The sequence below is a fragment of the Rattus norvegicus genome, chromosome 6, assembly GCF_021556685.1.
Source record: "Rattus norvegicus strain SHRSP/BbbUtx chromosome 6, alternate assembly SHRSP_T2T, whole genome shotgun sequence".
Lineage (NCBI taxonomy): Eukaryota > Metazoa > Chordata > Mammalia > Rodentia > Muridae > Rattus > Rattus norvegicus.
The window spans coordinates 14,726,703-14,750,468 of record NC_141539.1 but is presented as its reverse complement, the minus strand read 5'-3'; the positions used below and the strand labels follow the sequence as shown (position 1 = coordinate 14,750,468).

The window sequence follows — 23,766 nt, the reverse complement described above, 5'->3', positions numbered from 1 at the left end:
ACCATCTCTGGGCTCCAGGCCAGTTCTAATCTAAGTCAATAAACAAAGACCTACAAGAAGGGATGTAGTTAAGGGTGGGTTGAGGCAACTCCTGCAGATATTTAAATTGGACTTGGAGACACAAAAGCACATTGGTTACAAAATTGGTAAAACATTTTATTTTAATCAAAAACTGTCAAACTGAACTCAAATCTAAACATTATTTTGAAAAGCCCCCTCCCCTTATTATGTATTCCTCATGCCCCCTTTTCCACTCTATTTAGCTGAAACAGTCTATTTAACTACATATGCTTAAAAGTATCCTAGCCTTTCAACAAAAGGAACATAAATTTACTTTTAAATTGACTGAATAGCACAAATATTGCAACAAGAAGCCTCATTAAAAAGATTCCAATGCTTATGGCCCAGTGTGGGAAAGGAGAGGATATTGAGAGGTTAAAGGAAAAAAGTTCTGCTGTCTTACATCTTCCCAGGCTGCAACTGTAGAAAATGCAGGATGGAAATACCTTACCACTTCACCTTGTCAGGACTTACAATGACCATGCTGAGACCCATAAAACAATGGAGGCCCCAAGTTCCCAGAGTAATTCATGCCAGGGCCGCCAACACATGCCTGTGGTCTCAGTATTAGGAAGGCAGGAGGATCACAAGTTAGAGCCCAGCTGAGGATACAAGATGACATCATGGGATGTCCTTCACAATTACAGAGAAAGTTCCTTGTGTAAAGAAGGGAAGGAGATACAGTAATGACAAAGAAGTAAGAGCAACCACATTGCGTCATATAAAACAGTACCAACTTCAGAGCACTGTGGGCTCTACGCAGCTAAACATCTGGGCTGTCCAGTGAAGTTTGGTAATTTGTTAGAAAGTAAATTTCTTTCAACTGAAGGAAAAGGTTCAGATGGCTCATGTTATTTAAAAGAATTCCCCACAATCAGAAATCAAGGAAACCTCAGAAATCATCCCTTCAAAATCTAACAAAACACTCTAACACCGCAGGAGTCATTTATCCAAATGACAGCTCACATGACAGGATTGTAGTTAAAACCCAAGGCCTCTCAAATTTTCTCAGGTATTGATTCTAGCAGACTCTAGTGTCCACAGATTTGAAAAGCACACCTCCGAATGTGACTATAATAACCAGTCCTGGTGTGTGGAAGGCACCGAGGCCCTTACACCAGACATTTACCAACATTCCTTGGGGAGTCACATAGCCACACCTCTGGTTCCCTCACAGGGTCTAGAGAGGACCCAAGGAGTGAGGCAAGATCGAGTGTTCACTAGTCTAGTATTTAATTTCCAGGGACACACTGACTTCCAGAGGTTACTGCCATTTTGCCTGACAAGAACACACCCAACAGCCACTGTCAGAACTTTATTTCCTCTTTGGCCGTTTGTCTCTAGTTCCCACAACCCCTCAGCAACCACACTGTGCCTTCCTAATGCTATTCATAAATGCACCCACAGCATCAGGAAATGCTTCATCTGCACAGACGATGAAATAACAAATAAAACCTCTCTTGTCTTAGAGAGGTTTGATTTCAGTTACATTCCTGTCTTCTTCTGTGATACCTATTCCTATCTTCAGCCCAAAAAGCATTTTATCTCCCAGACCTGACGGAGAGGTGAGGTGAGCAATTCTCTTATCTGGCCATTGGTGAGGATCATGGCAATGAGAAATATCTACATCAGTGGGATCCACTTATCACCCTCTTTCCTCTAAGGTAATTATTAAAGCCTTCTGTTATGTTTAGCACGAAGAGAAGGTAAGGTAATGTATTTTAACCTTAAGCTTTGTCGTTGAGAACTCTTTTGATATCCCCTCTTACAAACATTGTTGGTTTTTGTCTCTGTAAGAGTCACCCTTGCAGGAGGGCTGCAGTCAGTCCATATAAATTGGTTTCACTTTTAGTCTCAACTTTTTTCCCTACTGGCAAAGCCCTAGAAACCAATGCACTCTATTCAGAACATGATGGAATATTTGCATATAAAACAGCATGATTATATACATAAGAGCTAAATCAGATACTAAACACTAGCAGATGTCAAAAGAAAATGTTTGAGTATAAAAGAAAATTTGTTCCAATCTTAGTTTAAGCAGAGGAAATTCAAAATCTTTCACACACACACACACACACACACACACACACACACATTACAGCATTCTTAATACACTCCTTAACACAGTTACCTGCTACATGGGAACAGATGTAAGACTTGTTCGAAGAACCAAGTCTCCAAACAGTTTCGGTTTTCTACAGCAGCATGTTTATATTCTCTTCTGAGTAACAGTCTACTCTCAGGAGTTCTTCTCAGCTGGCCTACTAGAAGCCTTTTCTCTTACAGTGAAATTTCCATAAAACCCCTGACATGAGTTAATAACTGAAGTGTTGAGAACGTTTTCTTTGACACGAGAAATGTTACTGAGAAAACTGTATCTTAATTTTAAAATTTCAGAAAAATTTGGAAAGGACTGTGGTTTGGGTTGTACAGGTGCAGCCTTGGGGTCTGGGTTTTCGCTTTTGTACTATGTAGATGACTGTCCTATTTTCTTTCAAAACAAGGCTCTTTTGTCATTTTATAAAGTAGCCCAAATTCTATTTCTAAAATCTTTCCACCTGCTTGGCCAATTTTCTCTCTTAGCAATTTTCAAGGTTTATAAACTTTTAAAAAGTTGCTGGATTTCATATAGCAATGGTCCTCAAACTTGACTGATTCTGCAAATACACTATATATTACATCCCAGCATATATATGCATATATATGATCTATATCTATATATATATATATGTATATATTCCAACAGTCATGAGATGATGTCTGACCTACATTTTCTGTTCTTTTCAACAAAAAATGTTTTTGAACTTTCACCAATGGACTGAAATCTATGTTATGTTATGGAAAACACACTCTAGAGAACTCAGAAGATTACTGAGAGTGCTCGCTTTGGCAGAACATATACTAAAAAAGAATACTGAGAGCAGAAATCTAAAAGACACAGATAAATTCATATACACACTTCCTTCAGCTTGAGTGGCTTCTGAAGATTACAAAGAGAGCATCTCTGTGGGTCTAGAGTCTGTATTTCTTGCCCCTCTGTACCATATTTCTTTGCTTTTACTTCTCCATGTGTAATTTATCACTAACTCACATGCATATTTCTTTGTAAGTTTTCCCTATTGGCATAAAAGCTGTGCCTCTCTCAGAGAAGCAAAGGTCAGTGAAAACCCAAGACCAACAAGCTTGGTCTGTAAGCAAGCCAAGTTCATCGAGTCCTTTTTGAACTCTCTCCAAGCATCATGTGTCGTCTTGCCTCAGTACGCCGTGCTCTGCCTCAGCTGACATCACGCTGCCAAGCGGCCTGACTGTGGAAGCCCAAGAAACTGCAGCACACCGCCAGAAGTTTTTTGGTGTATTTCTCTCTATGATGTCCCAACAACTGTAGCTCAACTATGCAATGTAAGGCAGACCAATGCATGCATGTAGTTAGTGAAGAGTCCATCACATGTCCTTTCACGTGCTTGCTCTAGCAGAACACCCTTTCACCTGGGTCTGCTTCAGCTAAATGTTCCTTCACATGTTTGCCCCAGCAAAACACCATCCAACCGACTTTCCAAAGAACCCTTCAGTTTCCACTGCAGTAACATGAACTTTCTTTTCAAAAGCTGACTTTTTTATCTTAAGGTAAAAGTCTATTTATTCTACAAGGGAGTTGACCTTTCAAGGTCCATCTAATTCCCTATTTTGTTAGTTTCTGGAAGGTATATAAATTTACCTTAAGCAAAAAAAAAAAAAAACCCTTAAGATTCCTTAAATTATGTTTTTCTCCTATTAAAAGTTGCTAGCACACTGGAATGAAATAAGAACAAGCATCGTTGTGTTTCCCAGATGTCCACCAGCAGGGTTTCCTCCTAGCATGATCTGGTCACTTCCATCCCTCAACAACTAGGCCGAGGCTCACCAACCCACACCCCCAGACACAGCTCTCCCCTTTGCTCCCTTTCAACACACACTGTGCTTCTCAATCATTTCCATTCCTCCTAATACAAGTGCTCACTGAAAAGTTTTCCATTTGCTCTTCTGGGGATTTGCCTCCTAGCATCCATGTGTCCAGTCAAGCTTTCAGCACAGAAACATAAACAGGTCCAGCAACAGCACAACTGTTCTGCATTTCTAGATGCCAGGTTTGGAGTGACCTCATGTGTCTGTGAAGCTCCAAAACATCCACAGCAAGGTGACTGGGAGCACTCTTTACTCTAAAACTTGCCAAGTGGAGATTAAAATATAAGATACCAAATATTAAACATTTCATATGAAACATCTCATTTCATAATTCAGTTATACAACTCTACCATGTCATAATTTTATTCACAAAACCAACATCTATCTTTGAGAAAATATTAACTCTATAAAAACTTAAAATTTTTAATGCCGATATGACACAAGAAAAAAGTTCCATATATGGTTTTATGTGCTAGGTCCTGGTCAAAGTATAAGCACATTCTAAATATTGTGTAATTACTTCTGGGCTTTGTACATAAGATTTTTGTAGAACATAAAAAGGCTCATGTTTAAGTTCAAGTCCTAGCCACATGATGTGTTATTTTATATAGGAAAATATCATAAAATTAAAAAAAATCTAAAATCCAAGCATTTTGGAAAAGAGATATTTCAACCTAGTATAAGTCTAGTCGATAGTCTTGAAAGATTTATCTGATTAAAACCAGTTTAATGCTTACTGTTAATAAACACGAATGCACTTACGCAGGCTATAGTAGAATAAGTACTTGTCTCTTGAACAAGGGGACCTGAGTGCACACTCCTAGCGTTCAGTATGCATAGCTGCACATGCAGCAACCCTGTGCAAGGCTGGATGGAGACAGGAAATCCGGTGATTTGCTGGCTAACCAATCTATCCCAGTGTCCAGCTCCAAGTTTAGGTGAGACTTGGACTCAAAAGATAAAGCAGAGAGGTTGAACAGATGGCTCAGTAGTTAAGAGCACATGCAACTCTTGCAGAGGACCCAGGTTCAATTCCTAGAACCCACATGGCAATTCAGAACCATCTAGAACTCTATCTTCAGGGGCCCTAATCCCCTTTTGTGGTCTTTGTGGGCACTGCATGTGTGCGATGAGAGAGGCCAAAGGGACGTACTGCTGCAGTGAGGGGTGCCTGGGTGTGTGCTTTGGAAGTTAGGCGAACCTCTGCCTGGTTACCACGCCACGAGGAAAGCCCTGGTGGTGGACAGTGGGAACACACAATAACACTCATTCTTTCACTCCAGTGTGTTAGCAGTGTTTTAGGAAGAAAACATGATTTCAGGAGACGATGCAAGGAAACAATGTACAAGGAAAGAAGAGAAAAAAAGAAACAGGTGGAAAACAAGAGGAAGACCCTTAACATGGGCTTCTGACTTGCACATGTGCATGCATGAATGTACACATATTATACATATCACACACACACACACACACACACACACACACACACACACATGTGCGTGCACGCACTGCAAACCTGTAAATGATGAGCTCATAGAGCACAATCATAAACATTAGAACATGTGCCCCTGATTTGAGGATATGTCAATGAGGTAGACATTTGCTACATATATGTGAACACAATGTCTCCATTTGTACATCTTACCACAGCTATAAAGAAAAAAAAATGGTATCTTCTGCCAAAAACATAGCAGTATAAGATTAGAAAATAATTCTGTGGCAATGTAACGTGAAAGAAAACAAATATTAAAAATCAGGTGTCACTATTTGCCAGAAAACTGAAGACAAGGCATCTATCATAAACTATACTGAACTCTACAACAGTGCATGCACTTTCAACTTTAAATGTAAGGAACTGACGAAATCCAGCTAAACACCGCCACTTGGATCCACTTTAAATTTTTCTCTTTTTTGTAATTATGATTTGAAAGCCTGGGTGAATTTCTTCCCAGGGTATGGAGAAGTCTCAGAGACTACAAAGTGTTTCAAGGTGGGAATAGAGACACTAAAAAGAAGGAAAATGGCTGTGATACAGCAATAAGGCGTGATATAAGTCACAGAACACCCAAACTTACAGCAGCCAATCAAGATAACAGCACTCCAGAGTAGATGAGGAAGGTGCTAGAAGCTTTAATACGATGGTTTGAAAAGATTTAAATGCAGATTGGCAAAATTATAGAAATACTTAAAGAGAACATACATAGAATGACAGACAGAGAAAGCATGGAGACAAATGGAAGGTCACACGAGCTGAAGGAGTGGTATCTTCAGACACTTTAAACTGACCGACCAATGACAACACATGAAATCAAATACTGATTTTCCTAATGCAGTCACTTGAGTTCTGATTACATCCCTGCAACACTTAAAGACTTCACAAGTCCACGGTAAAGTGTTAGCAACAGACAGGTCCATTACGGCGAATGCTCTATGACAAAGAGCATTAGAATGAGGGCTGGAGGGCTGGAGAGATGGCTCAGTGGTTAAGAGCACTGACTGCTCTTCCAGAGGTCCTGAGTTCAATTCCCAGCAACCACGTGGTGGCTCACAACCATCTGTAATATACATTAAATAAATAAATATTAAAAAAAAAAAAAAAAAAGAATGAGGGCTGGAAGGATGGCCCAGTTACAGGAACAGAGACTACGGCTCACCCCAGGAAGACTAAAACCTGTCCGCAACAGTTTCCCAATATTCTTAAAAGGGAAGAGAAGACGTGAACAGAGCATGGCACACTACTGCGAGTCAGAGATAGGCACTCCACAGGACAATGGAACTCAACATTCCTACAGTGTCTCTGCGACACATAAGGCAAATCCATGTGCCCTCTCACTTCTAGTAGCTCACAGCCCAACTACTACAAACACCAAATGGCTTATATACCAAGCACGTAAGTATGGTTGTTTAAGATCAGTCATTTCATTCCAAAGTTTAATAAATCCAGATTTCTATGGTGTCATGGTTCATTTCCCCCAATATGACCTAATACCTAAAGCTCACCAAAGACACACTTCGTGAGCACATTTAGACCTCAGGCAGAATGCTCCCACTACTTTTACTTTGAAATGTTTGAGACAGGGTCTTACTGCGTAATCTCAGGCTGCCCTCGACTTGTAGATATTCCCCTGCATCAGCCTCCTGAGCGGTAGGATTTATTGGTATACTAGGCATCACTCCAAACGCTTTCTTTAACTGATTCCTACATTGTGTGTACATAATCACCGCGACTATTCCTGAGATATTTACTTCAAATTAAAATGAACAGGTAAGAATGAAACCAGCTGTAATAAACATCATCAGCCATGACCAAGGGTTCAAATAGTTTCTCAGAAGTCCCAGTGCCCATGTGCAGCTTTGAGAATGGGGAAACCGTACAGTTATCTTGGCTCTCAGCTCCAGAGTACACTGGATTACAATTCTGGCAGAAGAAGGGTAAGTTATTCACAGTCAGTGGTTGTTAAGTTAGTATTCACCATACTGATTAGTTAATGCTTAACTAGAATCCTCACATCAAGTACATCTGGGAGACTCCATGGAGTAAACTGAACTCTGATTGGCTGCCACACTGAGAGCACCTCCCTGCCCTACTCACTCCTGCAACATTCTTGTTACCGCCAACAGCAGTTAGGGAGGCAAATCAGACATATTTTTTCAAAAAGGGAAGAAAAACTCATCACAAAAGGAGTCTGAGAAACTGCTCTGCAAGCCAAGAAAACAAGTCTTCCTACGGTCCTTACCAGTAAACAACATCCAGCGGTGCAAAGTAATTTTTCATTATCAGGTCAGCAAAGTAAGCTTCAGTTTCCCGGCAGGCAGTTCCGTTTCCGATCACCACTGTGTTGCAGCTTCAAGGGAAAACAGAATGAGATCCTAGATGAGTCCCAGGCACACTCTGAGGTCAGCCAGAGAAAGCACACAGAATGCACAAGTGCTAGACACAGCTCCTCCTCTCGCCTGTATCCATGCAACCTCTCCTCTGCTCTAGACTGCACAGCGCCCTGCATTTGATAAGGAGGGTGGAGGGGAATGGAGAAACAGTTTACTGTTATCTTAAGAATAGTCAGTCAACTTCTTCTCATCTACAAAGAGCCAAAATAAACAAGTAAATTCAGGCTCATTCCAAACCATAATAGAGATATACAACTAAACGTTACCATGTTAATTTCTGACATTCTTAACTACTATAGTAGCCTTTCTTCACTGGAGAATGAAAGGAGGGGACAAGAGGGTAGGGAGGATCTCCCGGGTACCACATCCTCACCTCTACTTGACAGAAGGCGGAGAGAGTCTCATGTGAGTCCTCCGGCAACTCCCCAGCACTGTACACCGGGGCCCTCTTCCTCCCCAGGTGTTTCCCTTAATCCCGCACTCCAAAAGAGGAGCTTCCAAAGAGCCTATGATCAACTGAGCCACTAAACTACACAACAGGCTATTTATCTCCTTACTTGAAATTCAGCAAAAGCCTCTTGATCTTCTCTGCCTCTCGGAAACCTTGTCCACAGTGCAAATAAACCACATCAGTATGAAGTATCTGACCTGGGAGATGGGGGGGAAGATGGGTGTAAAAAGACATTTGCAAACTATAACTCTCTACTGTTTCTATTAAGCAAGTTGCAACAGGAAATCAAAATGGCTTATCTTTTAGGATGTAATCTGAGGATCTATGAGCTGCCTCAGAAAGTAAATGTGCTTGCCCCACACCTGACACACTTAGCTGGGACCTGAAACCACACAGTAGACTACAAATGATGACCTCAAGCTCTCCTCTGACCTCCATGAATGAGTTTATATGCACATATCCACACAAAGGAAAATGTAAAAAAGGTTGTTAAAATAAAGTCTGATTCATTATTCACTAGTTCAGGTTCTTCTAAGGATTCAGAAATGCTGTTACTGTCAAAGTAAAAGAACTCCACTTTCAGCATAAGACCATTTCTAGGTGGACACTATGTTCCGGCACCTACAAGAGAAAGACCTAGCACAGCAGCAGCTGCAGCTCACACTGCCCATCAGGCTACGTCAGGAGTGACTACGCTCTTCTTTCTTCTCAGTTGCTAATATATGAATTTGTTTATTCCATTTCTTCGAGTTATATATTTAAGACCTTCAGGCTTTTTCTATCTTACATTATATAATTTTTTTTTTTTGGTTCTTTTTTTTCGGAGCCGGGGACCGAACCCAGGGCCTTGCGCTTCCTAGGTAAGCGCTCTACCACTGAGCTAAATCCCCAGCCCCTATAATTTTATTTTTAAATAAACATTTTTAACTGAAAAAATTTCAGAGTGATCACTCAATGAAGAGAAATAAATGAGCTACGTAAAGACAGTAGGAACTTGGTGAGAGTCACAGGATAACCTCAAAAAGAAAGGGGTAAGGAGTAATGCTGTGATCCAGGACTGAGCAGGGTAGCTGGGGAGACTGCTTCAAGTTCTGAGACAGCTGCTACCTTACAAAAATAACTGAGGAACAAAGGAGGAGGAAAAACTACATAGAAAGGACCAATTAAGTTTCAAGTAAACCATTGGTAAGAAAAACTGCTTTCCATTCCAGTCTGAACCAATGCCCTGAGCAGACCTTTTGCACTGGCTCTGCATCCACTCCTACAACACCCAGAGGAAGCCTGACTCCCAGGTGCTCTGAAACGCCCAGGGTCATAGGAGAGGCCACAACATCTGGCCCAACACCTACTCCAAAACCCGAACAGGTTCCTTCAGGTCTGAACCAGTGCCAAGAGCAGACCTTGGACGCTACCTCCATACCCAGTGCCACAACACCCAGAGGAAGCCCGACTCCCAGGCACTCTAACACAACCCAGGATCAGAGATGTCTAGGATCTCTAAAGGCCTAGGATCACAGGAGCACAGAAGAAGCTCGACTTCTAGGAGATCCAATACACCCAAGAGCACTGGAGCTCTGATACACTCAAGACACAGCTGAGGCCACAACATCTTTCCCAATACCCAGCATAACTGGAACCCTCTCAGGAAACAGGGAAACACAAACCCCCATCCAGCCAGTCACAGGTTCCTTCCAGCTTGTACCTATGCCTGGAGCAAACCCAGAGCTCTAGCTTCCCAGCCACTCCTGCAACACCCTAAGAAAGCTTGACCCCCAGGAGTTCTGACACAACAGGACCTCAGGAGCCTGGACACATCAGGACTTCAGGATCCCAGTGGCAGCTTGATTCCTAGGAGCTCCAACACACTCAGGATCTCAGGATCTCAGGATCACAGGATCCCAGAATCATAGGATCAGAGACAGCTGGACTCTGAGGAGTTCTGACACAACCAGGATCACAGGAGGGACAAGGTCCAGTCAGAGACAGAAAGGGCAGGTAGCACTAGAAATAATCAGATATCGAGAGACAAGTGCAAGAACCTAAGCAAACAGAAACAGTGTGGTAGAGTGCCAGGGAGTCAGGCTTCCTCTGTGTGTTGTGACACTGGGTGCAGACGCAGCGTCAATGATACTTGGCATCATCAGAGCCCAGTTCTCCCACCTAAGCAAATACTGGATATCCAAACACACTGGAAAAGCAAGATTTGGATTTAAAATCACATTTTATAATGATGATAGAGGACTTTAAGAATGACATAAATAACTCCCTTAAAGAAATACAGGACAGCACAGGTAAACAAGTAGAAGGCCTTAAAGAGGAAACACAAAAATCCCTTAAAGAATTATAGGAAACCACAACCAAACAGGTGAAGGAATTGAACAAAAGCATCCAAGATCTAAAACTGGAATTAGAAACAATAAAAAAATCACAAAGGGAGACAACCTTAGAGATAGAAAACCTGGAAAAGAGATCAGGAGTCACAGATGTAAGCATCACAAACAGAGTACAAGAGATAGAAGAGAGAATCTCAGGGGCAGAATATACCATAGAAAACATTGACAAAACAGTCAAAAAATGCAAAATGCAAAAAAACTCCTAACCCAAAACATCCTGAAAATCCAGGACACAATGAGAAGATCAAAGGATAATAGATGTAGAAGAGAGCGAAGATCCCCAACTTAAAGGGCCAGTAAATATCTTCAACAATATTAAAGAAGAAAACTTCCCTATCCTAAAGAAAAGAGATGCCCATAACCATACAAGAAGTCTACAGAACTCTAAATAGATTGGACCAGAAAAGAAACTCCTTCTATCACATAATAATCAAAATGCCAAATACACAAAACAAAGAGAGAATATTAAAAGCAGTAAAGGAAAAAGGTCAAGTAACATATAAAGGCAGACCTATCAGAATTACACCAGACTTCTCATGAGACACTATGAAAGCCAGATCTTGGGCAGATGTCATACAGACCTTAAGAGAACACAAATGCCAGCCCAGGCTACTATATTCAGTAAAACCCTCAATTAACATAGATGGAGAAACCAAAATATTCCAGGACAAAACCAAATTTTTCAAATATCTTCACGTAAATCCAGCCCCACAAAGGATAAAAGATGAAAAAGCTCTAACACAAGGAGGGTAACTACACCCTAGAAAAAGCAAGAAAGTAATCTTTCAACAAACCCAAAAGAAGATAGCACACAAACATAATTTCACCTCTAACAACAAAAATAACAGGAAGCACCAATCACTATTCCTTAATATCTCTTAACATCAATGGACTCAATTCCCCAATAAAAAGACACAGACTAACTGACTGGATACATAAAGAGGACCCAGCATTTTGCTGCATACAGGAAATGAACCTCTGAGACAAGGACAGACACTACCTCAGAGTAAAAGGCTAGAAAAAATTTTTCCAAGCAAATTGTCCCAAGAAACAAACTGGATTAGCTATTCTAATATCCAATAAAATTGACTTTCAGCCAAAAGTCATCAAAAAAGATAAGGACACTTCATACTGGTCAAAGGAAAAATCCACCAAGATGAACTCTCAATTCTGAACATCTGTGCTCCAAATGCAAGGGCATCCACATTCATAAAAGAAACTGTACTAAAGCTCAAAGCTCACATTGCACCTCACACGATAATAGTAGGAGATTTCAACACCCTACTCTCATCATTGGACAGATCATGGAAACAGAAACTAAACAGAGACACTGTGAAGCTAACAGAAGTTATGAACCAAATGGATTTAACAGATATCTATAGAACATTTCATCCTAAAACGAAAAAATATACCTTCTTCTCAGTACCTCATGTTACCTTCTCCAAAACTGACCATATAATTGGTCACAAAACAGGCCTCAACAGATACAAGAAGACTGAGATAATCCCATGCATCCTATCAGATCACCACAGACTAAGGATGGTGTTCAACAACAACAAAAACGACAGAAAGCCACATACACATGGAAGCTGAACAATGCTCTACTCAATGATAACCTGGTCAAGGAAGAAATAAAGAAATTTAAGACATTTTAGAATTTAATGAAAATGAAGGCACAACATACCGAAACATATGGGATACAATGGAAGCAGTGCTAAGAAGAAAAATCATAGTTCTGAGTGCCTCCAAAAAAAGAAAAACAAAACAAAACAAAACAAAAAAAACAACCAAAACTGGAGGGAGCATATACTAAGATAGTACACCTGAAAGTTCTAAAAGAAAAAAAGGCAAATAAACCCAAGAGGAGTAGAAGGCAGGAAATAATCAAACTCAGGGCTGAAACCAACCAAGTAGAAACAAAAAGGACTATACAAAGAATCAACAAAACCAGGAGCTGGTTCTTTGAGAAAATCAACAAGATAGATAAATCCTTAGCCAGACTAACCAGAGGGCACAGAGAGTGCATCCAAAGTAACAAAATCAGAAATGAGAAGGGAGACATAACAACAGGATCTGAGGAAATTAAAAAAATTACCAGATCCTACTACAAAAGCCTATATTCAACAAAACTGGAAAATCTGGATGAAATGGGCAATTTTCTAGACAGACACCAGGTACCAAAGTTAAATCAGGATCAGATAAACTATCTAAACAATCCTATAACTCTTACGGAACTAGAAACAGTCATTAAAAGTCTCCCAACCAAAAAAGCACAGGACCAGATGGGTTTAGTGCATAATTCTATCAGACATTCAAAGAAGACCTAATATCAATATTCTTCAAACTATTCTACAAAATAGAAACAGAGGGAACATTATCCATTTCTTTCTATGAAGCTGCATTACGCTTACAACTAAACCACATAAAGACCCAACAAAGAACGAGAACTTCAAACCAATTTCCCTTATGAATATCAATGCAAAGATACTCAATAAAATTCTCAAAAACCATCAAAACAAACATCCATCATGATCAAGTAGGCTTCATCCCAGGGATACAGGGATGGTTCAATATGCATCAATGTAATCCCCTATGTCAACAAACTCAAAGAAAAAAACCACACAATCATCTCATTAGAAGCTGAGAAAGCATTTGACAAAATTTAATACCCCTTCATGATAAAAGTCCTAGAAAGATAAGGAATTCAAGATCCATACCTAAACATAGTAAAAGAAATATACAGCAAACTAGTAGCCAACATCAAACTCAATGGAGAGAAACTTGAAGCAATCCTACTAAAATCAGGGACTAGACAAGGCTGCCCACTCTCTCCCTACTTTTTCAATATAGTACTCAAAGTCTTAGCCAGAGCAATTAGACAACAAAAAGAGGTCAAAGGGATACAAATTGGAAAGGAAGAAGTCAAATATCACTATTTGCAGATGATACGATAGTATACTTAAGCGACACCAAGAGTTCCACCAGAGAACTACTAAGCCTGATAAACAATTTTGGTTGGGTATAAAATTAACTCAAAGAAATCAGTAGCTTTTCTCTACTCAAAGGATAAACAGGCTGAGAAAGAAATTAGGGAAATGACACCTTTCACAAAAGTCCCAAATAATATAAAATAACTTGGTGTGACTCTAACCAAGCAAGTGAAAGATCTGTATGACAAGAACTTCAAGTCTGTGAAGAAAGAAACTGAAGATATCAGTAGATGGAAAGACCTCATAGATTGGCAGGACTAATACAGTAAAAATGGCCATCTTGCCAAAAGCAATCTACAGATTCGATGCAATCCCCATCAAAATTCCAACTCATTTCTTCACAGAGTTAAAAAGAACAATTTGCAAATTCATTTGGAATAACAAAAAACCTAGGATAGTGAAAACCATCCTCAACAATAAAAGAACTTCTGGGGAAATCACCATCCCTGACCTCAAGCTGTATTATAGAGCAATAGTGTTAAAACTATCATGATATTGGTACAGATACAGGCAGGTAGGTCAATGGAATAGAATTGAAGACATAGAAATGAACCTCCACACCTATGGTCACTTGATCTTTGACAATTGAGCTAAAGCCATCCAGTGGAAAACGGATAGCATTTTCAACAAATGGTGCTGGTTCAACTGGAGGTCAGCATGTAGAAGAATGCAGATAGATCTATTCTTATCTCCTTGTACAAAGTTCAATTCCAAGTGGATCAAGGACCTCCACATAAAACCAGTACACTGAATCTAATAGAAGAGAAAGTGAGGAAGAGTCAATCACATGGGCACTGGGGAAAATTTCCTGAAGAGAACACCAATGGCTTACGCTCTAAGATCAAAAAATCGACAAATGGGACCTCATAAAACTGAGAAGCTTCTGTAAGACAAAAGACACTGTCGATAGGACAAAATGGCAACCAACAGATTGGGAAAAGATCTTTCCCAACCCTACATCTGATAGAGGGCTAATATCCAAAATATACAAAGAACTCAAGAGGTTAGACTCCAGAGAATCAAACAATCCTATTTTAAAAAATGGGGTACAGAGCTTAACAAAGAATTCTCAACTGAGGAATATCAAACAGCCGAGAAGCACCTAATGAAATGTTCAATATCCTTAGTCATCAGGGAAATGCAAATCAAAACAACCCTGAGACTCTACCTCACACCAGTGAGAATGGCTAAGATCAAAAATTCAGATGGCAGCAGATGCTGGCGAGGATGTGGAGAAAGAGGAACACTCCTCCATTGTTGGTGGGATTGCAAACTGGTACAACCATACTGGAAATCAGTCTGGAGGTTCCTCAGAAAATTGGACATAGTACTCTAAGGACCCAGCTATACCACTTCTGGGCATATACCCAAAAGATGTTCCAACATATAAAAAAGACACGTGCTCCACTATTTCACAGCAGCCTTATTTATTATAGCCAGAAGCTGGAAAGAACCCAGATGCCCTTCAACAGAGGAATGGATACAGAAAATGTGGTACATCTACACAATGGAGTATTACTCAGCTATCAAAAACAATGACTTCATGAAATTCTTAGGCAAATGGATGGAACTAGAAAATATCATCCTGAGTGAGGTCACCCAATCCCAAAGAACACATATGGTATGTGCTTGCTGATAAGTGATAAGCCAAAAAGTTCAGGATACCCATGATACAATTCAGAGACCACATGAAGTTCAAGAAGAAAGAAGAACAAAGTGTGGATGCTTCTTAGAAGGGGTAACAAAATATTCACAGGAGGAAATACAGAAACAAAGTGCAGAGCAGAGGCTGAAGAAAAGGCCGTCCAGAGACTACCACACATTGGGATCCATCGCACAGGCATGAAACCCAGACACTATTGTAGATGCCAAGAAGTGCATGCTGACAGGAGCCTGAAATAGCTGTGTCCTGAGAGGCTCTGCCAGAGCATGACAAATACAGAGTCGAATGGTTGCAGCCAACCATTGGGCTGAGAACAGGGTCCCCAATGGAGGAGTTAGAGAAAGAACTGAAGGAGCTGAAGGGGTTTACAACCCCATGGGAAGAACAACGATATCAACCAACCAGATTCCCAGAGCTCCCAGGGACTAAACCACCAATCAAAGAGTACACATGGGGGATCCCATGGCTCCCGCCCCAAATGTAGCAGAGGATGGCCTTGTTGGGCATCAGCGGGAGGAGAGGCCCTTGGTCCTGTGAAGGTTCAATGCCCCGTTGTAGGGGAATGCCAGGGTGGGCAGGCGGGAGGGAGTGGGTGAGTGGGGGGGATGGGGAAGCCCCCTCATGGAAGCAGTGAGTGGGGGGGATGGGATAGACGGTTTCGCAGGGTATATTGGGAAGGGGGATAATATTTGAAATATAAATAAAGAAAATATCTAATAAAAAAGGAAAAGGAAAAGGAAAATGTTTTCATCAGTATCAATTAAGAAAAGGAAGATACAAATATACTAGAAATGAAGAAGCTGTATAACCAGGGTACAACATTATAAAAAGAGTAGGACTTAGACTAAATGATGAAGTACAAGTTCTGAGCAAAACTTTATCCACACAGGCTGCGAAAACATCTGTGTTTCAAAGCCTAACAAGGACACTCTAACCACACTACAGAAAACTAAGCTACCAGCATGCCCAGAAGAAGGTACCAAGGTGAAGTTGAAGTTAACTTTTAAAACACATGTAATCTGACATTCTCAAAACAAAACTCCTAACAGGGCCCAGAATCCGAACATTCAGAAAGCTAAGGCAGGAACCTCAGTTGGGGCTACACAGTGAGCTTAAGGCTAGCCTACACCAGAGTAAAGCCTTGTTTAAAAATAAAACAATAAGGACAATCCAAATACTGTAATTTATCCCAGTGGCACAGTAAGGGACACACATCTCAGTAGGCACGGGAAAGATCCTGGGATTGCCCGTCCTTCCCATGTGGGAAACAGTAATAGCACAAATGACGACTAGGAAAACAAAGAAGCACAAGCCATGGCTGTACCTGTGACAAGGTAGCAAAGAGTCCTCCAAAAGCAAACACCAAGCGTCTGGGAAGGGCATAGCACGGCATGGCACAGCACAGCACAGGACAGGACCTTTGTAGGAGGCATCTGAGGGAGAAGCGCTCCCATACTGGGGAGCACAAGGCAGTCTGAGGAGCTGACACTGGCGGCCACCAGGATAAAGGCTGCCTAGTGACCATCTGAAGACTGAAAAATGGATCCATGTGGGCTCCCAAAGCAAAAGAAGAAAGGATGGAAACAAAGAGCTAGACTTGGATCTAAACTGAGCAAGGCAAGGACAGAATGTGGAAAGGAAACAGACCCAGAGTAAACAGGAGAAAGCGACAGACAACCCAATCTGAAACCATCAGCCAGTTACAGCTGATGTCTCTAATAACCGGCAAACACGAGACAAAGTGAGCTTACAGTGAGAAGCCTGTCCCAAATCAACTTACCTTCTAAAGGACAGGAAGCATAGCCTAAGCAAAACAAAAAGATGATGACAAACTGTGCACAGAAAGATGCTTTTCTTATGGCATAAAAGTCCACCATGATGTGCCCACAAAACAGAACAAGATACATGAAAAATGACATTTTTTAAAAAGAGAACATTATATAAACTATGAGGCTAATAAACATCAGAATCATAAAACCACATGAGTGAAATAGCAAGAATTAATTTCATATGGAATTTCGGCAGCATATGTACCAACGCTGGGACAACACAGAGGAGGGCAGCATAGGCCTGGGCAGGACAGCATGAGGAGACAGCACTCCCGAGATGAAAACCCAGCTGAGGGACAGAGAACAGACGTCCTCAGAGAAGCAAAGAGATAGCAAAGACGACAAAATAAAGGAAAGATGCTTACCAGGGAATTACTGTGAATAACTATCAAAGAGAAATTCTAAAACCATAAAAAAATTACATACAGAGACTCAAACAGATGGCTTTAATAACAACTTAGGGAAGATTGGAGGATTACTAATCTGTAGAAAATAAAGTAAAACAGTGGAAAACAGAAGAAGAAAAGAGAATGAGAGATATAATAACATAATGGACTCAAATGGAATTCATGCTGACACATTCACAGTGTTAACCATACCACATAAAAACTTTGACACCAGAAGGAAGAGAAAGGAACACCTATGAGTCTGCAGACTAATTACAGGGAAAGAAAAAAGTCAGCCAAAACAATAAAACTAAAAACAATGGGATACTATCTTTAAGTAACTACTGATTAACCAATCTACCCATAAAAATAGTCTTCGAAAGTAAAACAAAAGCAGCTTTTTCAGACAAAACCGTAGACAACTTTTGTCAACTAAGTCCCAGCGCTCAGGAGGCAGAGGCAGCAGATTTCTGTGGGTTCAGACCAGCCTGGTCTACAGAGTTCCAGGCCAGCTGGGGCTACACAGAAAGACCCTGCCTCCAAAAGGAAGAGAAAGCAGTGGCATGGAACTTTTCCGGCAGTAAGGTTTCTCAAATGAGAACTGCAGAAATACAAAAAGGAGGCACAGGAAGGCTAACTACAGAGGACAGGGAACTACACTAACTCCACATTCACAGCTACAAAATATCTGATACTTAAAGTGATACAAAATCAGATACATCGTAAAGAGTTGATAAGAGCCAGGAGTTCAAGTCTTAGCATCTGGGGTTCTACAGCGCTCAGCTGGAGAATGTGTGCCTGGGCTTGGAGGCCAGTGCCACATACACAGATGTGGTGACACGTGTCCGCAGTGCCAGTGTCACATACACAGATGTGGTGACACGAGTCCGCAGTGCCAGTGTCACATACACAGATGTGGTGACACGAGTCTGCAGTGCCAGTGCCACATACACCGATGTGGTGACACGAGTCCGCAGTGCCAGTGTCACATAAACAGATGTGGTGACACATGTCCGCAGTGCCAGTGCCACATACACAGATGTGGTGACACGTGTCCGCAGTGCCAGTGCCACATACACAGATGTGGTGACACGTGTCCGCAGTGCCAGTGCCACATACACAGATGTGGTGACACGTGTCCGCAGTGCCAGTGCCACATACACAGATGTGGTGACACGTGTCCGCAGTGCCAGCACTCAGGAGGGAGAGCAGAGGCTCATGAGGTCAGTGTTCTTCTCAGTCATCACAGGAGAATTTAAGGGTAGCCTGGGCTATGAACTATGTCAAGAAAGAAAGGGGGAGAGGGTGCAGAGAAGAAAAAAGAAGAAGGAGGAAAGAAGAGACAAGATGTTAAAGCCTGACCCTAGTTAGTTAATGGAGAGAGGGAACAGGTACATGGTGGTTTTCCTGTGAGGGTTCTGATCAGAACTATGGGAAATCCTTTGATTCCCATGGCCCCATGAAAAATTTTCTAAACCACAAAAACAAGCATTATTTTCAAATCTTCATGATATCTATGAAATGTAACTCAACCAAAAAGTTCTCATATGAAAAGCTGAAGAACTTACTAGTAGGAGAAATGATGGCTAGTTTGCATCCGTGTTTGTAGCCAGGATCCACTCCCATCAGGGTGCGGCCTGGAACAGGACTGGTTAAAAGGAGCTGGCGGAGATTCTGTCCAAACATCATGACTGATTGCTTCTCTGCATCCGAGGTCAGTTTGGCTCTTTAGAAATGGAGGGGAGGGGGACAACACAAAAAGTACTTAGATTTTTCATTCATCCAAATTTTCTTTTCAGAAAAAGAGCAGACTTTACTTTGTGCAGTCAATCCTTAGGGAGAAAGCATCCTGCCCCTGAGTTACATTGGGTCTACTCTTGCTAACCACAGAAATACGACCCCACAAACAATTCCAAAGCCAACTAAGTCTGCATACCTATCTATACCTGTCTTCTGGAACTGCTCCATTAGACACAAGTCCTAAGGTGGATGTGCACAGACATGAGAAAGAGTGTAGCAGATGGCAAATATAACCCCAGCAAGACTGAAAGGCTGCAGCACAGCGGCCTCCACAACCTTATTTACTTCAGTGCTCTCCTGTCTTTGCCTGCATTCCTCTCCATATCTCTCCTCCCTGTCATTCCCAGGTACTCGGCCATGCCACAGCTCCTGAGAGCTGGGACAGAATCAAGCCTCATGTGACCACGTCCTGCTTTATCCAGACAGTTAGAAGTGTACTTTTAAAACCTTGAAGCCCTCAATGTATCATCTCTTGAAATTCATAAGAATTATGTCATAAGAATTATTGCTTCTTTATTAGACCAAATAAAAAATGAATGCCATTGGCCACAAGAAAAAGTAATACAAAGCAATTCAAATATGTTTTATGTCTTTGTGGGTTGGGTTAACTAGATATGTGTGAAGAAGTGCACACTACTGTCTGTTTCTCTAGTTAATTTGGTTTGTAAGGATTTTCTATCATCTTCTCTAACATTTCAATGTAATTCTCTGACTTCTGCAAAACAGGATATAAAAATCATTACAAGTATTTCTAAATCTTTATTTTGAACTTCATTTATTGTGAAGTCATTGACTGGTAGTCTTTTCAAGGACCCATGATTGGTTTAAGAGACACGAAACTGAGAGACCACTCCCTTCCCAGAAGAGCACCATGATAACAGAAGCAGAATGATGATGGACAGAACGGACTACAGCGGTGAGGAGTGCTAACTCAGGAGGAACCTCGCTGGGAACAGCTTAGGTGAATGAGATGGGAAATGTAAGGGGCACACAACAGAGGTGGGGACACTGCACACAAGGAGAGTGCCATAGAAGGCTCACATTCTTCAAAGAAAAAGAAAGTGATTTCATAGGCTAAGAAAAAAAATAACATGGACACTGAGGAGACAGAGGAAGCCATCAACCCGGTCATCAGATGCTTCCAAATAGCCACAAGACCCACAGAGACAGCTTTTGGTTGACTACTGCGAAACGATCAATGGGCTTTTAAAAGATCGTGTGAGGCAGCAAGATGGCTCACAGGTAAAGGACCTGAGCCCACAGGAGGGTCTGTTCTGGTCCTCAGCACCCACAGAAAAAGCCCAGCATGCTGGCTGATGGCATCACCTGTGAGTCCGCTGAGGTCAGAAGCAAGTATCAATAAAACAAAGCAGACAAACACAACCCTGGCAATCAATTTTTCTATCCTTAGGATAAATTTCTTCAGAATTAAAGAAACAAAAAATTTTTCTTCAAAACACTGGTCAAGTCATCTTTGACTGCCCTCTTCAGCTGCTGCTCAGATAAGCATTCCTAAGGAGACCCTCCTCTGTAGACCAACGACAAGCAGAAATGAGCTATGCTGTTCTACCTCACGCAATTTAAAAGGAGAACACGTTCTTGCTTACCCACAGTGCAAATCAAAAGAGGACTGTGTCCTACAGAATCCCACACTACACAGCTTAGCAGCAATGAAATCATTCCACATGCTATAAAACCAAATATCAAAATATCACTGGATGCTGAACATAATATGGAAAAATCAAGGAAAGAAAAAGAAGTACCACATTGAAATTTTAAATAAGATTATTTCCCCTTCAAAACAGAATGAGTGGGCCCCAATAATTCACTTGTTACATAGCCATGGCAACCAAAGTTTGGATCCTAGCACCCACGTGCCAAGGTAGGTGTCCTGACAATGTCTGTCACCCGGCTCCATGCAGGGTGTAGACAAGTATAAGGCTTGCTGGCACCCGGCCCAGCTCAAATGCAAGCCGCAGGTCGGGGGAAGGACCTCCACCTCACAGGAGCAGGTCCAGGTGACAGATGACACCCACCACCCTTTCTTGCCTCTGCACACAAGCACCTGCACCACGCATGTACATGTATATGCGCTCACACACAGACATATACACAGACGCCTGCACGCACACAGGTAAATGAATAAGTAAAGAACAAAACCCTCAAGTTCGTGGCACAGCACGGAAAGCAAGAGACATTAGATCACACGGGTGATTCAGAACTCCAAACAACAGTCTCTGTTGGGCCATCTAGGCTATGAAGAAGGAAACCAGAGAGTGTGGCACAGAGACAGAAATGGAGAGTGGAGCGCCTCATCTTTATAATGGTCATTCCTACTCTGGACACGTTGACTCAAAGGCCAAATGTACAAGGCAGGAACAGAGAAGCTTCAGTCAGCTAGAACTCCTAGAGAGCTGACCAGACACGTGCAGTCCCACCATGCCCAGGCAGCCTGGAGAAGTGAGGATGAGAAGTGCTGGTCCACAGTACACATGAAGGACTGCATGAAACCATGCTGACTGCTGGAACTTAACAGCTAGAAAAAAGGGCTCTGCTGCTGTGAGACTCTCATTTCTCTGCTAACGCACGTCTGCACCTCACAGAAGCCCCTGAGCCTGCTGGTTCTTTCAGTCACCTCCTCTTCTATGCTCACCGATGCTCACCCAGGAATTCCCACTGGGAGATGGACGCACATAATTGCTTGCTCTCCTCAGAGCAGTGAGAGCATCTTGTTCCTCACCAAGCTCCTTATGCTTTCTTTGGCTCTATTACCTCCAGAAAATGCTTCCAAGTAACCTCTCCATTAACTCCTCAGCTTGTTTTTCCAAGTCAAATCTCTAATCAAATCAATAAAATCATGTTTGGCTTGACTGTCAAACTGAAACATCAGCAGTGCAGAACTGGAAGGGGTGCAAGCACTGAGCATTCAGGACTAAAGTGCATCACAATTGAAAAGAATATGCATAAGGATCAATCTGTAGACTAAAACCAAGACTCACGCAGAAGACCTGGTTTGAAGACCCAAGTTCTTTGGCTGGGTTCAAATTAACAAACACTTACTCCGTACTCCTTGAAGACCATACATAATGTTAAACAGGACCCAAAATTAAACAAGACACATACCTGAGCTCTCTACAGAGGAGAGGAACAATGAGACGTTTAAAGGAGTCATCTAGTGAATTATGTAAAATCTTCATTAACTCTGGCCGTGCAAAGCCACGTGGCCTCCACCTACAAGAAAGGAAAAACTCAGGACAAAACTAAAGTGACAGAGATCAGGAAAGGACATCTGGAAGAGGGGAGCTGAAGAGCAGGGACAGCCTTTATGGAAACCATTGTAACATAATCTGGAAGGAGGGGCTGTCCTGAGGCTGTGGTGTCTGAAAGGGATTATGTGCCATGTTGACGGGAGACTTTGAAGGGGAGATTGTCATTTTGTTTAGGGGTTTTTGAAACAGGGTCTGGGTCTCTCCCCCTCCCCTCACCTTTCTCCTTTCCCTCTCCCTCTCCGACATAGAATTCACTATACAAACTATACTTGTTGTGACTGTTCTCTCCATAATATTACTAGTAAAGGCTAAACTCCTAAGACATCTCAAAGACACCAAAACATCCTTAACAGCACCACCTTCCCCAAATCCACGTGTGGAAGGAAGTCCTAGCCTCTAGTGTGAGGAATCTACAGAAGGGCTTTGGAGAGCATCTGCACTAGAGAAAGCCATACAGGAGAGCCTGCTGTCCCCCTGTACTCTGTGTAGCATGACAGAGTGGCATGCAGGACCTCACCTGTTCGCTCCTTGATCTCCTACTCCCCCACCCCTGAGACTGTGGAAATGAATTGTTGTTCCTCACGGCACCCAGTCTACAGTGTCATAGGCCTATGACAGCTCTTCCTGTGTCCTTCTCTTGCCTATGAAGAGTCAACGAAGACTGTATAGAAGAGAGCCTGTCAAACCCTGTTTCTAGCAACTCTTTTCTTGGTAGCAGACTTTAACTTAAATCTTGCCTAACAAAAATCCAATGTCCTTCAGTTAGGTCCTTCCTCATCATAAGTGAGCCTTGTTCTTCCCCACTTCTGAGAGCTTAAGCTCACCCTTACACAGTCCCCTTTTACATTTGTCATGAGAAACATCGGTCAGGATGTTTGTCGCCGACAGTAGGGTTTATGTTTTATTATGTCTAATGCTTCTCAGCCTCTTCTCCCCTCCCCCATATACCCTCAGATGAGAGGGACAGTGGGGACTGCTATCCAACTGTTTGACACAATTTAAAACTAAACAAGAGAAAGCAAACCACAGCAGCTCTTGCTGAAATACCGTCACTGTGGTCACTGCACAGAACCGAGCCAGCCATAACTACAGCAT

General features: G+C 41.8%; 1 protein-coding gene across 2 annotated transcripts in view; it reads right to left on the bottom strand.

The window, feature by feature from the left end:
* Positions 1 to 23,766, bottom strand: part of Srbd1 (S1 RNA binding domain 1) — a 189,062-nt gene that overhangs the window by 132,603 nt on the left and 32,693 nt on the right. For both annotated transcript variants that reach the window (NM_001399769.1, XM_087552978.1), the window contains exons 11-14: positions 22,526 to 22,633; positions 19,171 to 19,328; positions 8,448 to 8,538; positions 7,740 to 7,847 (exon numbers count right to left, since the gene is read on the bottom strand). In NM_001399769.1, the coding sequence (NP_001386698.1) occupies positions 7,740 to 7,847; positions 8,448 to 8,538; positions 19,171 to 19,328; positions 22,526 to 22,633 (465 nt within the window). The remainder of the gene's footprint in view (positions 1 to 7,739; positions 7,848 to 8,447; positions 8,539 to 19,170; positions 19,329 to 22,525; positions 22,634 to 23,766) is intronic.